At 39.7% G+C, this 16,074-nt stretch overlaps 1 protein-coding gene across 24 annotated transcripts in view; it reads left to right on the top strand.

Annotated features, from left to right (window-relative positions):
- Positions 1–16,074, top strand: part of LOC146392385 (protocadherin gamma-C5-like) — a 308,150-nt gene that overhangs the window by 84,101 nt on the left and 207,975 nt on the right. The window contains exon 1 of one of the 24 annotated variants that reach the window (XM_084946966.1): positions 134–2,659. The exons of 20 other annotated variants lie outside the window; for them this stretch is intronic. In XM_084946966.1, coding sequence (XP_084803092.1) covers positions 278–2,659 — 2,382 coding nt within the window. In that variant the 5' untranslated portion in view covers positions 134–277. Of the gene's footprint in view, positions 1–133; positions 2,660–10,690; positions 13,238–16,074 lie in introns of those variants that run through there. 3 more of the 24 variants (XM_084946999.1, XM_084946847.1, XM_084946974.1) reach the window with 3 other exon arrangements.

Genomic DNA, 16,074 nt, shown 5'->3' on the forward strand with positions numbered 1-16,074 from the left:
AAATATTTTTTTAAAAGAAGATAAAAATCATGCACTGAACATTAGTTGTAGTTTGCTTAGATTTAGTGTTAAGGTGTTTCCGCATAACCTAACTCACGGTGGCGCTAAAAACCAGTCCTAACAGTTTTCATTTCCTGTATTCATCGGTGTGGACGCGCATTCTTGCGCTCTTGTGTCTCAGTTAGGGCCACCTCCCGAGAATTGCAGTTGTGATTTGTGTTTTGGGGTTCAAGTCATTTTTTTTCTTATTTTTCAGCCTCTTAATAACTCATCTCTTATGATGGATTCGAAGATATTCGTGTTTCGTTCGCGTGAGTTTTCTTTCTTCCTTCTTTTGTTCCATGTCGCTCATGGAGACATGAGCTATTCTTTCCCAGAGGAAATGAAACGAGGATCCGTTATTGGAAATATAGCCAAAGACCTCGGGATGGAAACGGGCGCGCTGTCCAGCAGGAGAGCCCGCATCGACGCCGACGGAACCGACAAACGTTACTGTGACATAAACATGAATAACGGAGAGCTGATTGTTGCAGACAGGATTGACCGCGAGGGGCTTTGTGGAGAAAAGGCTTCGTGCATCCTAAAACACGAGCTTATGCTGGAGAATCCGCTCGAGCTTCATCGTATCAGCCTTCACATTCAAGATATCAATGACAACGCACCACAATTCAATGAAGAACGGATTAATATAGAAATTCGAGAGTCAGCTGACAGAGGAGCTCGTTTTGTGATAGAAGAAGCGCACGATGCGGATGTGGGGCAAAATTCAGTGCAGCAGTACAACCTTAAAAAGAATGAAAATTTTATTTTGTCTGTAAATGGAAACACAATAGAGGTCGTTCTTGAAAAGGAGCTTGATCGTGAAAAACAACAGGAAATGAATTTAATTCTCACAGCTTTGGATGGTGGATCTCCTCAGAGATCAGGTACATTAGTGATACACGTCACTGTGTTGGATGCTAACGATAACGCCCCAGTGTTCAGCCAAGCCGTTTATAAAGCCAGCCTGCCTGAAAACTCTCATTTAGACACTGTAGTGATTACAGTAAGCGCAAGTGATGCAGATGAGGGAGTTAATGGAGATGTGACGTATGACTTTGGACATGTTACTGAAGAAGTGAAGAAGATATTTAGTATTGATCGTAAAGTAGGTGACATAAGAGTAATTGGTGTTGTTGACTATGAAACTACTACATCATTTGAAATACGTGTCAAAGCAAAAGATGGGCTGGGGCTGTCATCCTACGCTAAAGTAATGATTTCTATCACTGATGTGAATGACAACGCCCCTGTAGTTAATCTGAAGTCACTGACCAATCCGATACCAGAGAACACTCCACCTGGTACAGAGGTGGGCATCATTAATGTGCAGGACAGAGACTCTGAGAATAACCGACAGGTGCGCTGCTCCATCCAGCAGGGTGTCCCCTTTAAGTTGGTTCCTTCTATTAAAAACTATTATTCTCTGGTCACCACAGGACAACTGGACCGTGAACTAGTGTCTGATTACAACATTACAATCACTGCCACTGACGAGGGCTCTCCACCTCTGTCCTCTTCTAAAAGTGTTCAGCTATCTGTAGCTGACATCAACGACAACCCACCTGTGTTTGAGGAACAGTCGTACAGCGCATATGTGAGTGAGAATAACAAACCGGGCTCCACTTTATGTTCCGTTAGTGCTCGAGACCCCGACTGGAGACAGAACGGTACAGTGGTTTATTCTCTGTTAGCTGGTGAGGTGAACGGTGCCCCGGTGTCCTCCTATCTGTCTGTGAACGGAGACACGGGTGTGATCCACGCTGTGAGGTCGTTTGATTATGAACAGTTCAGGAGTTTTAAAGTCCACGTGGTGGCCAGAGACAACGGCTCTCCTCCTCTCAGCAGCAACGTGACCGTGAGTGTGTTCATCTCAGATGTGAATGACAACTCTCCTCAGATCCTGTACCCCTCCCCAGAGGGGAACTCCTTCATGACCGAGCTGGTCCCCAAAGCTGCACACGGAGGCTCTCTGGTGTCCAAAGTGATTGCGGTGGACGCGGACTCCGGACAGAACGCTTGGCTGTCCTATCAAATAGTCAAATCCACTGATCCGGGACTTTTTACTATTGGTATCCACAGCGGAGAGATCAGGACACAGCGGGACATTTCTGAATCTGACAGCATGAAACAGAACCTTGTAGTGGCAGTGAAAGATAATGGACAGCCCTCTCTGTCTGCCACCTGTTCCATGTATTTACTTATTTCTGATAACTTGGCTGAGGTACCAGAACTGAAGGATCTGTCTTATAATGAGAGCAATTCCAAACTGACCTCTTATCTGATCATCGCGCTGGTTTCTGTGTCCACGTTTTTTCTGACTTTTATCATCATCATCCTGGGTTTGAGGTTTTGTCGCAGGAGAAAGCCCAGACTGTTGTTTGATGGAGCAGTTGCCATCCCCAGCGGTTATCTCCCTCCTAATTACGCAGATGTTGATGGCACAGGAACTTTACGCAGCGCTTACAATTATGACGCGTACCTGACCACAGGTTCAAGAACCAGTGACTTTAAGTTTGTGACATCATACAATGACAACACACTGCCTGCTGACCAGACTCTGAAGAAAAGTCCATCAGACTTTGCTGATGTCTTTGGAGACCTGGACGGGTGCTCAGAGGTATGGCCCCTTGGCAATAAGCAAGTCATGTTTTAATCTTGTGCCAGATGAAAATCAACAGTTCAGTTTTCTTCTACTTTATCATCACAAAATTCCTTTTTTAAATGCTTGGAGCAAAAGTTGGTTTATTAATTCTAACATTTTCTTCTTTCCTCTAAAGTGTTTCCTAGAGGTGTAGCTCTCTTTCTCTGGTTGTGGCTAAAATATGTTTAATTTCAACATGATGAATTTCATGCTTTCATACTTATAGATTTAGTGTGATATTTTATTTGTGTGTGTTCAATTTATTGTAGTTTTGCAAGCTCATATGATGTATGTTCATCAACACAATAGGTATTTCTGCATCGTGCTTGCGGTGGTTATTTGTCTGTACATGTTATTTGTTGTTTGTTTTGTTTTTTCACTAATTGATTACTTTTATCCTCTATCTGAAGCTGTGAGAGCAACCTTTACTCTTAGGAAGATATAGTTGCATAATTAATCAAAATTTCATCTTATTTTTTCCGGTACTACCATTTATTAAATAACACTTTGTGAATATATGCCCAGTGCTTTAGCTGTGATGTTACTGATATTTTGTCAGTAGTTCTACACCTCTGGTTAGTTGATACACAGAAGGTCAGATGCTGCAGAATTTTACAGCTGGTCTTTTTAAGTAGTGTATATTTGTCAGCTACATTTCATACTGTAAGTTTATCTTAGTGCTAAAGCACATATTTATCTTTAGCACTATATTATCAGTGTAGTAATAAAGATCTTTGCCCATTCTCGCTATCATGTTACATTTTCAATATGAGACTTATGTCCAAACCTGTATTAGTTCCTATGTCTGCCTTATCTAAAATAGGAGATGCACAAAAAGCATCTATAAAAGCTCACTTCTACATTTATTTCATACTTCTCATACCTGTGATGTTTTCCTATCATATGTCAGACTGAGTAATTTGGTGAAATTTTGTAATCTGATGGCTGTCATTATATATTCTTAGTGCTGGACAGAAGTAGCTGTCAAATGATGGAATGCAATTCATCTTAATTGCAAGCAATAGCAATTTAGATTATAATTACATTTTTTAACACTAAGGGAGTGCAAACGTGTATTACTCTCTGTTTTTAGGTATTTATATTTAAACACATTCCATCACACTTGACTAGTAGGACAGTTTCTTTAACAGCTTTGTCTTTGATCTTCATTTTAAAACACGTGAAAGTTGATTTCTAATTCATGTGACTGATGAGTTGTAAAATGAGGCAGTGTGTAGTTCAACTGGAGCTCTTGAGTTTGCACTGTCTCAACTGAGATTTCTTTAGCGACTCTGGTGACCGCATGGCACACTTGTTAATTTTTTAAAAAGCAACAAATGAAACTAGGTAAAACATTAGACTGTAAATTTAGGTGTAATTCTGAAATCCAAATGTGACTCCTGCTACCTGGATAACAGGATTTAATCCCAAAAATATCAACATAGCAGTAGTAGAAATAAGAGTAAAAACATACCGAAAACACATGAACATTTTCCTGCACCAGTCTTGTAAACGCAACAGTGGTTCAGGGGGTTGGGAAGCTCATGTTGTAAACGGAAGGTTGCTGGTTCGAGCCCCAGCTCTGTCTGTCCTCATCGCTGTGTCCTTGGGCGAGACACTTCACGCTACTGCCTACTGGTGTTGGCCAGAGGGGCTGATGGCACGATATGACAAACTCGCTTCTGTCAGTCTGTCCCAGGGCAGCTGTGGATACAACTGTCGTTTGCCTCCACCAGTGTGTAAATGTGAGAGTGAATGAATAGTGGAACTGTGAAGCGCTTTGAGTGTCTAGAAAAGTGCAATATAAATGCAATTCTTTATTATACTAATTCTTTATTATAAACGTAGCTACATTTGAACCTTTGGGTTGAGAGGGTCTAGTATGAAAACAGTCAAGCAGAGCAGCACATTAGCAGTATCTACTGGATGGAGACAAAAAACATAAAACAGTCACCTGGAGTACAGTAACTGACTCAGTGTAACTAAACAACCTGCATGTGTGTGTGGTGATGAGAACAAGGCAGTGATCACTATGTGAAGAACAGTCCACAGCACACAGCCAAGTCTGAATCCTCTTAGTAGAAACAACAACAACCTACAATTAAAGATATCATAATTTTATGAAGACAAATAAGCACATTTATAGTTGTCTTACTGACTGAACGTTTTTCTTCTTCTTTTTTTTATTTTTATTTTACAACTGTTTACTTGATTCACAATGTAAAACTCTTTTCTCCCATTGTCTCCTTTATAGTAACTGAAGTTTTGCATATTTATTCTACATAAAAATATATTTTTTAAAGAAGATAAAAATCATGCACTGAACATTAGTTGTAGTTTGCTTAGATTTAGTGTTAAGGTGTTTCCGCATAACCTAACTCACGGTGGCGCTAAAAACCAGCCCTAACAGTTTTCATTTCCTGTATTCATCGGTGTGGACGCGCATTCTTGCGCTCTTGTGTCTCAGTTAGGGCCACCTCCCGAGAATTGCAGTTGTGATTTGTGTTTTGGGGATCAGGTCAATTTTTTTTTTTTGTTATTTTTCAGCCTCTTAATAACTCATCTCTTATGATGGATTCGAAGATATTCGTGTTTCATTCGCGTCAGTTTTCTTTCTTCCTTCTTTTGTTCCATGTCGCTCATGGAGACATGAGCTATTCTTTCCCAGAGGAAATGAAACGAGGATCCGTTATTGGAAATATAGCCAAAGACCTCGGGATGGAAACGGGCGCGCTGTCCAGCAGGAGAGCCCGCATCGACGCCGACGGAACCGACAAACGTTACTGTGACATAAACATGAATAACGGAGAGCTGATTGTTGCAGACAGGATTGACCGCGAGGGGCTTTGTGGAGAAAAGGCTTCGTGCATCCTAAAACACGAGCTTGTGCTCGAGAATCCGCTCGAGCTTCATCGTATCAGCCTTCACATTCAAGATATCAATGACAACGCACCACAATTCAATGAAGAACGGATTAATATAGAAATTCAAGAGTCGGCTGTGAGAGGAGCTCGTTTTGTGATAGAAGAAGCGCACGATGCGGATGTGGGGCAAAATTCAGTGCAGCAGTACAGCCTTAAAAAGAATGAAAATTTTATTCTGTTTGTAAACGGAAACACCAGAGAACTCGTTCTTGAAAAAGAGCTTGATCGTGAAAAACAACAGGAAATGAATTTAATTCTCACAGCTTTGGATGGTGGATCTCCTCAGAGATCAGGTACATTAATGATACACGTCACTGTGTTGGATGCTAATGATAACGCCCCAGTGTTCAGCCAAGCCGTTTATAAAGCCAGCCTGCCTGAAAACTCTCCTTTAGACACTGTAGTGATTACAGTAAGCGCAAGTGATGCAGATGAGGGAGTTAATGGAGATGTGACGTATGACTTTGTACATCTTACAGAAGAAGTGAAGAAGATATTTAGTATTGATCGTAAAGTAGGTGACATAAGAGTAATTGGTGCTGTTGACTATGAAACTACTACATCATTTGAAATACGCGTTAAAGCAAAAGATGGGCTGGGGCTGTCATCCTACGCTAAAGTAATGATTTCTATCACTGATGTGAATGACAACGCCCCTGTAGTTAATCTGAAGTCACTGACCAATCCGATACCAGAGAACACTCCACCTGGTACAGAGGTGGGCATCATTAATGTGCAGGACAGAGACTCTGAGAATAACCGACAGGTGCGCTGCTCCATCCAGCAGGGTGTCCCCTTTAAGTTGGTTCCTTCTATTAAAAACTATTATTCTCTGGTCACCACAGGACAACTGGACCGTGAACTAGTGTCTGATTACAACATTACAATCACTGCCACTGACGAGGGCTCTCCACCTCTGTCCTCTTCTAAAAGTGTTCAGTTATCTGTAGCTGACATCAACGACAACCCACCTGTGTTTGAGGAACAGTCGTACAGCGCATATGTGAGTGAGAATAACAAACCGGGCTCCACTTTATGTTCCGTTAGTGCTCGAGACCCCGACTGGAGACAGAACGGTACAGTGGTTTATTCTCTGTTAGCTGGTGAGGTGAACGGTGCCCCGGTGTCCTCCTATCTGTCTGTGAACGGAGACACGGGTGTGATCCACGCTGTGAGGTCGTTTGATTATGAACAGTTTAGGAGCTTCAAAGTCCACGTGATGGCCAGAGACAACGGTTCTCCTCCTCTCAGCAGCAACGTGACCGTGAGTGTGTTCATCTCAGATGTGAATGACAACTCTCCTCAGATCCTGTACCCCTCCCCAGAGGGGAACTCCTTCATGACCGAGCTGGTCCCCAAAGCTGCACACGGAGGCTCTCTGGTGTCCAAAGTGATCGCGGTGGACGCGGACTCCGGACAGAATGCCTGGCTGTCCTATCAAATAGTCAAATCCACTGATCCGGGACTTTTTACTATTGGTGTCCACAGCGGAGAGATCAGGACACAGCGGGACATTTCTGAATCTGACAGCATGAAACAGAACCTTGTAGTGGCAGTGAATGATAACGGACAGCCCTCTCTGTCTGCCACCTGTTCCATGTATTTACTTATTTCTGATAACTTGGCTGAGGTGCCAGAACTGAAGGATCTGTCTTATAATGAGAGCAATTCCAAACTGACCTCTTATCTGATCATCGCGCTGGTGTCTGTGTCCACCTTTTTCCTGACTTTTATCATCATCATCCTGGGTTTGAGGTTTTGTCGCAGGAGAAAGCTCAGACTGTTGTTTGATGGAGCAGTTGCCATCCCCAGCGGTTATCTTCCTCCTAATTACGCAGATGTTGATGGCACAGGAACTTTACGCAGCACTTACAATTATGATGCATACCTGACCACAGGTTCTAGAACCAGTGACTTTAAGTTTGTGACATCATACAATGACAACACGCTGCCTGCTGACCAGACTCTGAAGAAAAGCCCATCAGACTTTGCTGATGTCTTTGGAGACCTGGACGGGTGCACAGAGGTATGAGCTGTTGGCAGTAACCCAGTTATATTTCAATCTTGTGCCCACTTCCTTCCTGAAAATCTTTTTTTTTTTTTGTACTTCAACTTTACACAATTGTCCTTTTGTTTGACTCGTACAAGAGGTAGTTCATTACATTTCAAGTTGTCTTAAAGTTTTTCCATTTTTATCTTCCTTTAAAGTGGCTAAAACTGGTTTAATTTCACCATGGTCATGCTTCTATACTGGGTGTGTGATCATATTTTTCATACTTTAGATTTAAGTCTTTTTTAGTGTAATTTCGCATTCTGTCCTGACATATTTTCATTCACATAAGGTATATTATTGCATCTTGCTTGGACTTTTTTTTTATCCATCCATGTCATTTTTCAATTGTTAGTCAGTTTTAACTACATTTATTGTTAATTGAAATTTGTGAAAGTGCCTTTTTTTTCAGGAAGATTATTCTTATATTATAATCAAAACCTCAATCTTAACCTTTAAGCTAATGTTGTTTATTAAATAATACTATTTGGGGAAAAAAAAACTACATAAAAGGCACGGTGTGCTTTATCTGTGTTGTTATTATTGTTTTTATGCAATTTAGTTGTGTTTTGGAGCAAAACAGGTTCAATGCTGTAGAATTTAAGTGTTGACTTTTAAAAACCATTACACATGTGAGCTGCATTTCATAGTGTAAGTTACTCTTATTGATTAACCACATCTTGATCTTTAACACAACATTATTACACTAGCAGTGAACGTCTTTGGCCATTCTTGCTAACGTGTCATTTCGGCATGAGCTTTGTGTGCCAAACTGTATCCATCTTCAAGTCTAGCCCATCTAAAATAACATATGCCTAAAAAGCAGCTGTAACAGCTTGCTTGCACATGTTATTCGTATGTATTGCACCTGCAATGTTGTGCTACTGGGTGTCAGACTGAAAGTCTTTGTGACATTTGCTGTGTTGCTGTGAATCTTTTGGATGTCATTTTTCATCCTTTGATTTGGACAGACGTTTTTGTCATATGATGGAATGCAATTCATCTTACTTTTCAGCACTACAAATATGTTGTGTAATTATATTTTTAGATTCACTGATGTATCCCCTAAATGACTGAAAATGTGAATACCATTGTTTCCCACTCGTGTTTCTTCGAAAGATGATACCATCCGAATGTAGGTCTTTATATTTTTGCACATTTCATCGCACTTTATTAATAGCAATATTTTATAACAGGTGTGCAGTTGGTCTTTATTTGAGTTTTTGTGACAGCTGATTTTAGTCTCACCTGCTTTCTGTGATTGTAAAAAGGAGATTTTGCTTGAGAGGAAAAATACAAAGAATATATAGCGTTAATTGCAGCTTTTCAATGTGCACCCATTGTGACTGTGCCATGGTGATCTCTGTAGTGATTGCACTGAGAGATACACTTTATAAATGACCTTTGTTTTACTTTTAACATTAATTACAAGTTTGTTGTTTTAACAGAAAAGATTCATGCTTTGACTTTTGCTGTCCACGAAAAACTTTTTTCTTTAACTTGTGATTTTACCAGAATATTGGTCATATTGTTTATCATAACTGAGTTTGATTTTTCACAAATACAGTCTAGATATGTGTTATTAAAAAACTGTTACGCTTATTACAAGTAATCCAAATAACATGTCTGTTAAAGACTGATTTTAGACTAATTTTACTTTTATGATGTTGTGTATTTTCTTTGGATTAACTTGATTTAAAGTGATTGCTTTTCAGTGTGTGTGTGTCAGTGCCTTGCTGCTTTGTCTGGTTGCTTATTGCATTCTGACAATAATTGCTGGATGTAGAGCATAGTTGCTGTCTTGGTCATACTCAGTGACACATTGTATGATGTATCTTTGTTGCCATTAATTGAGAGGATGTTGCTTCATCTTTTCAAAGTAGTGCAAAGTGTGGTTCAGGGCATCCTTCACTGTATATGGTACTGCAAGGTGTTGTAATCAGTTTTAATTGCCATACTTTTTTTAAAAAAAATATATGCAGTAATAAGCAAGTGTGTCATAGTAACCTTAATACATGTTATCATAAGGATTTGTGGCAATTTTTAAAATGCATCAGCAAATACAATGCGACACATGTCTCCTCAAAGCTTTAAGGATGCCATTGATTGAAAATACATTCAGTTTGTGTATTTAATAAACAGTTTGGCCCCTGCAGTCTCTAGGCGCAGTATGGATTCTTCTATAATGAAAGAGTAGTATGCATGATCTATTTTTTCAGACTATTTTGAGGTCATGCTTTATGCATATGCATAGAATGATATACATCGTGGCATCTGTAAATGTTTTTCCTATTAGGAATTTAAAACGAATTGAAACAAGAGAGACACCGAACTGAATGTCTCTGAGTCTGTATATTTTATTTTTTTTGTAATAATTCACTGACTTTAGTGCAACAAAGGCAAAAATGTAGAAAAGAAAAATAGTCATCTGGTATCATTTCTATAGTGTTTTAAACAGTGATTAATTTTTTTTAAACACCCTAAAAGCACATAAACACGTTTCCATACTCTCTTTTGGCAAATGCCTGAGGTTGAATATTTAGGTCCAGACTGAGCAGTGTGAAAATATTAATTCAGAACAGCAGATTAGCATAACGTGCTGAATGAAAACTAAAACAATCATAATAGTGTCACTTGGAATACAGTAGCTACTAAATTTATCTTAACTACCTGGCTGTGTGTAAGTGTGTTGGTGATTATAAGGTAGTGTGACTGGATGATCGCTATGTGAAGAACAGTCCACAGCACACGACAGATGTCTGAATCCTCTTACTAACAATACATGAGATTACATTTTCAAAAACTTTTTGTGAAGACAAATAAGGACATTCAGAGTACTCTCACAGGCTATTTTTTTTTAAACAAAACTCTATCTAATGCACACTGTAGTACTCTTTTCTCTCAATTTGAACGTCGCGGATAACTACATGCAAAAATAAAGCAATTGAAATTTGTTGTCGTTTACTTACACTTACTATTTAGGTGTTTCTGCATAACCTAACTCACGGTGGCGCTAAACACCAACCCTATGAGTTTTTATTTCCTGTATTCATCGGTGCGGACGCGCATTCTTGTGCTTTTGTGACTAAATTAGGACGGCATCCCAAGAGACCTCCCGAGAATTGCAGTGGTCATTTGTGTTGTGGGGTTCAGCTTCTTTTTTTCGTTATTCTTCAGGATTTTAATAACTAATCGCGTATGATGGGTTCGAAGATATTTGGGTTTCATTCGCGTCGGTTTTCTTTCCTCCTTCTTTTGTTCCATGTCGCTCATGGAGACATGAGCTATTCTTTACCAGAGGAAATGAAACGAGGATCCATTATTGGAAATATAGCCAAAGACCTCGGGATGAAAACGGGCGCGCTGTCCAGCAGGAGAGCCCGCATCGACACCGACGGAACCGACAAACGTTACTGTGACATAAACATGAATAACGGAGAGTTGATTGTTGCAGACAGGATTGACCGCGAGGGGCTTTGTGGAGACAAGTCTTCGTGCATCCTAAACCACGAGCTTGTGCTGGGGAATCCGCTCGAGCTATATCGTATCAGCCTTCACATTCAAGATATCAATGACAACGCACCACAATTCAATGAAGAACGGATTAATATAGAAATTCGAGAGTCAGCTGACAGAGGAGCTCGTTTTGTGATAGAAGAAGCGCACGATGCGGATGTGGGGCAAAATTCAGTGCAGCAGTACAGCCTTAAAAAGAATGAAAATTTTATTCTATCTGTAAATGGAAACACAATAGAGATCGTTCTTGAAAAGGAACTTGATCGTGAAAAACAACAGGAAATGAATTTAATTCTCACAGCTTTGGATGGTGGATCTCCTCAGAGATCAGGTACATTAGTGATACACGTCACTGTGTTGGATGCTAATGATAACGCCCCAGTGTTCAGCCAAGCCGTTTATAAAGCCAGCCTGCCTGAAAACTCTCCTTTAGACACTGTAGTGATTACAGTAAGCGCAAGTGATGCAGATGAGGGAGTTAATGGAGATGTGACGTATGACTTTGGACATGTTACTGAAGAAGTGAAGAAGATATTTAGTATTGATCGTAAAGTAGGTGACATAAGAGTAATTGGTGCTGTTGACTATGAAACTACTACATCATTTGAAATACGTGTCAAAGCAAAAGATGGGCTGGGGCTGTCATCCTACGCTAAAGTAATGATTTCTATCACTGATGTGAATGACAACGCCCCTGTAGTTAATCTGAACTCGCTGACCAATCTGATACCAGAGAACACTCCACCTGGTACAGAGGTGGGCATCATTAACGTGCAGGACAGAGACTCTGGGAATAACCGACAGGTCCGCTACTCCATCCAGCAGGGTGTCCCCTTTAAGTTGGTTCCATCTATTAAAAACTATTATTCTCTGGTAACCACAGGGCAACTGGACCGTGAACTAGTGTCTGATTACAACATTACAATCACTGCCACTGACGAGGGCTCTCCACCTCTGTCCTCTTCTAAAAGTGTTCAGTTATCTGTAGCTGACATCAACGACAACCCACCTGTGTTTGAGGAACAGTCGTACAGCGCATATGTGAGTGAGAATAACAAACCAGGCTCCACTTTATGTTCCGTTAGTGCTCGAGACCCCGACTGGAGACAGAACGGTACAGTGGTTTATTCTCTGTTAGCTGGTGAGGTGAACGGTGCCCCGGTGTCCTCCTATCTGTCTGTGAACGGAGACACGGGTGTGATCCACGCTGTGAGGTCGTTTGATTATGAACAGTTCAGGAGTTTTAAAGTCCACGTGGTGGCCAGAGACAACGGCTCTCCTCCTCTCAGCAGCAATGTGACCGTGAGTGTGTTCATCTCAGATGTGAATGACAACTCTCCTCAGATCCTGTACCCCTCCCCAGAGGGCAACGCCTTCATGACCGAGCTGGTCCCCAAAGCTGCACACGGAGGCTCTCTGGTGTCCAAAGTGATCGCGGTGGACGCGGACTCCGGACAGTATGCCTGGCTGTCCTATCATATAGTCAAATCCACTGATCTGGGACTTTTTACTATTGGTGTCCACAGCGGAGAGATCAGGACACAGCGGGACATTTCTGAATCTGACAGCATGAAACAGAACCTTGTAGTGGCAGTGAAAGATAACGGACAGCCCTCTCTGTCTGCCACCTGTTCCATGTATTTACTTATTTCTGATAACTTGGCTGAGGTACCAGAACTGAAGGATCTGTCTTATAATGAGAGCAATTCCAAACTGACCTCTTATCTGATCATCGCGCTGGTGTCTGTGTCCACCTTTTTCCTGACTTTTATCATCATCATCCTGGGTTTGAGGTTTTGTCGCAGGAGAAAGCCCAGACTGTTGTTTGATGGAGCAGTTGCCATCCCCAGCGGTTATCTCCCTCCTAATTACGCAGATGTTGATGGCACAGGAACTTTACGCAGCACTTACAATTATGATGCGTACCTGACCACAGGTTCAAGAACCAGTGATTTTAAGTTTGTGACATCATACAATGACAACACACTGCCTGCTGACCAGACTCTGAAGAAAAGTCCATCAGACTTTGCTGATGTCTTTGGAGACCTGGACGGGTGCACAGAGGTATGAGCTGTTGGCAGTAACCCACTTATATTTCAATCTTGTGCCCACTTCCTTCCTGAAAATCTTTTTTTTTTTGTACCTCAACTTTACACAATTGTCCGTTTGTTTGACTCGTACAAGAGGTAGTTCATTACATTTCAAGTTGTCTTAAAGTTTTTCCATTTTTATCTTCCTTTAAAGTGGCTAAAACTGGTTTAATTTCACCATGGTCATGCTTCTATACTGGGTGTGTGATCATATTTTTCATACTTTAGATTTAAGTCTTGTTTAGTGAAATTTAGCATTCTGTCCTGACATGTTTTCATTCACATAAGGTATATTATTGCATCTTGCTTGGACTTTTTTTTTATCCATCCATGTCATTTTTCAATTGTTAGTCAGTTTTAACTACATTTATTGTTAATTGAAATTTGTGAAAGTGCCTTTTTTTTCAGGAAGATTATTCTCATATTATAATCAAAACCTCAATCTTAACCTTTAAGCTAATGTTGTTTATTAAATAATACTATTTGGGGAAAAAAAAACTACATAAAAGGCACGGTGTGCTTTAGCTGTGTTGTTATTATTGTTTTTATGCAATTTAGTTGTGTTTTGGAGCAAAACAGGTTCAATGCTGCAGAATTTAAGTCTTGACTTAAAAACCATTACACATGTGAGCTGCATTTCATAGTGTAAGTTACTCTTATTGATTAACCACATCTTGATCTTTAACACAACATTATTACACTAGCAGTGAACGTCTTTGGCCATGCTTTCTAACGTGTCATTTCGGCATGAGATTTGTGTGCCAAACTGTATCCATCTTCAAGTCTAGCCCATCTAAAATAACATATGCCTAAAAAGCAGCTGTAACAGCTTGCTTGCACATGTTATTCGTATGTATTGCACCTGCAATGTTGTGCTACTGGGTGTCAGACTGAAAGTCTTTGTGACATTTGCTGTGTTGCTGTGAATCTTTTGGATGTCATTTTTCATCCTTTGATTTGGACAGACGTTTTTGTCATATGATGCAATGCAATTCATCTTACATTTCAGCACTACAAATATGTTGTGTAATTATATTTTTAGATTCACTGATGTATCCCCTAAATGACTGAAAATGTGAATACCATTGTTTCCCACTCGTGTTTCTTCGAAAGATGATACCATCCGAATGTAGGTCTTTATATTTTTGCACATTTCATCGCACTTTATTAATAGCAATATTTTATAACAGGTGTGCAGTTGGTCTTTATTTGAGTTTTTGTGACAGCTGATTTTAGTCTCACCTGCTTTCTGTGATTGTAAAAAGGAGATTTTGCTTGAGAGGAAAAATACAAAGAATATATAGCGTTAATTGCAGCTTTTCAATGTGCACCCATTGTGACTGTGCCATGGTGATCTCTGTAGTGACCTTTGTTTTACTTTTAACATTAATTACAAGTTCGCTGTTTTAACAGAAAAGATTCATGCTTTGACTTTTGTTGTCCACAAAAAACTTTTTTCTTTAACTTGTGATTTTACCAGAATATTGGTCATATTGTTTATCATAACTGAGTTTGATTTTTCACAAATACAGTCTAGATATGTGTTATTAAAAAACTGTTACGCTTATTACAAGTAATCCAAATAACATGTCTGTTAAAGACTGATTTTAGACTAATTTTACTTTTATGATGTTGTGTATTTTCTTTGGATTAACTTGATTTAAAGTGATTGCTTTTCAGTGTGTGTGTGTCAGTGCCTTGCTGCTTTGTCTGGTTGCTTATTGCATTCTGACAATAATTGCTGGATGTAGAGCATAGTTGCTGTCTTGGTCATACTCAGTGACACATTGTATGATGTATCTTTGTTGCCATTAATTGAGAGGATGTTGCTTCATCTTTTCAAAGTAGTGCAAAGTGTGGTTCGGGGCATCCTTCACTGTATATGGTACTGCAAGGTGTTGTAATCAGTTTTAATCGCCATAGTTTTTTTTAAAAGATATGCAGTAATAAGCAAGTGTGTCATAGTAACCTTAATACATGTTATCATAAGGATTTGTGGCAATTTTTAAAATGCATCAGCAAATACAATGCGACACATGTCTCCTCAAAGCTTTAAGGATGCCATTGATTGAAAACATACATTCAGTTTGTGTATTTAATAAACAGTTTGGCCCCTGCAGTCTCTAGGCGCAGTATGGATTCTTCTATAATGAAAGAGTAGTATGCATGATCTATTTTTTCAGACTATTTTGAGGTCATGCTTTATGCATATGCCTAGAATGATATACATCGTGGCATCTGTAAATGTTTTTCCTGTTAGGAATTTAAAACGAATTGAAACAAGAGAGACACCGAACTGAATGTCTCTGAGTCTGTATATTTTATTTTTTTTTGTAATAATTCACTGACTTTAGTGCAACAAAGACCAAAATGTAGAAAAGAAAAATAGTCAACTGGTATCATTTCTATAGTGTTTTAAACAGTGATTAATTTTTTTTAAACACCCTAAAAGCACATAAACACGTTTCCATACTCTCTTTTGGCAAATGCCTGAGGTTGAATATTTAGGTCCAGACTGAGCAGTGTGAAAATATTAATTCAGAACAGCAGATTAGCATAACATGCTGAATGAAAACTAAAACAATCATAATAGTGTCACTTGGAATACAGTAGCTACTAAATTTATCTTAACTACCTGGCTGTGTGTAAGTGTGTTGGTGATTATAAGGTAGTGTGACTGGATGATCGCTATGTGAAGAACAGTCCACAGCACACGACAGATGTCTGAATCCTCTTACTAACAATACATGAGATTACATTTTCAAAAAACTTTTTGTGAAGACAAATAAGGACATTCAGAGTACTCTCACA

This window comes from Perissodus microlepis, chromosome 2 (genome assembly GCF_051167445.1).
Source record: "Perissodus microlepis isolate ML-2025 ecotype Zambia chromosome 2, ASM5116744v1, whole genome shotgun sequence".
NCBI classification, from domain to species: domain Eukaryota; kingdom Metazoa; phylum Chordata; class Actinopteri; order Cichliformes; family Cichlidae; genus Perissodus; species Perissodus microlepis.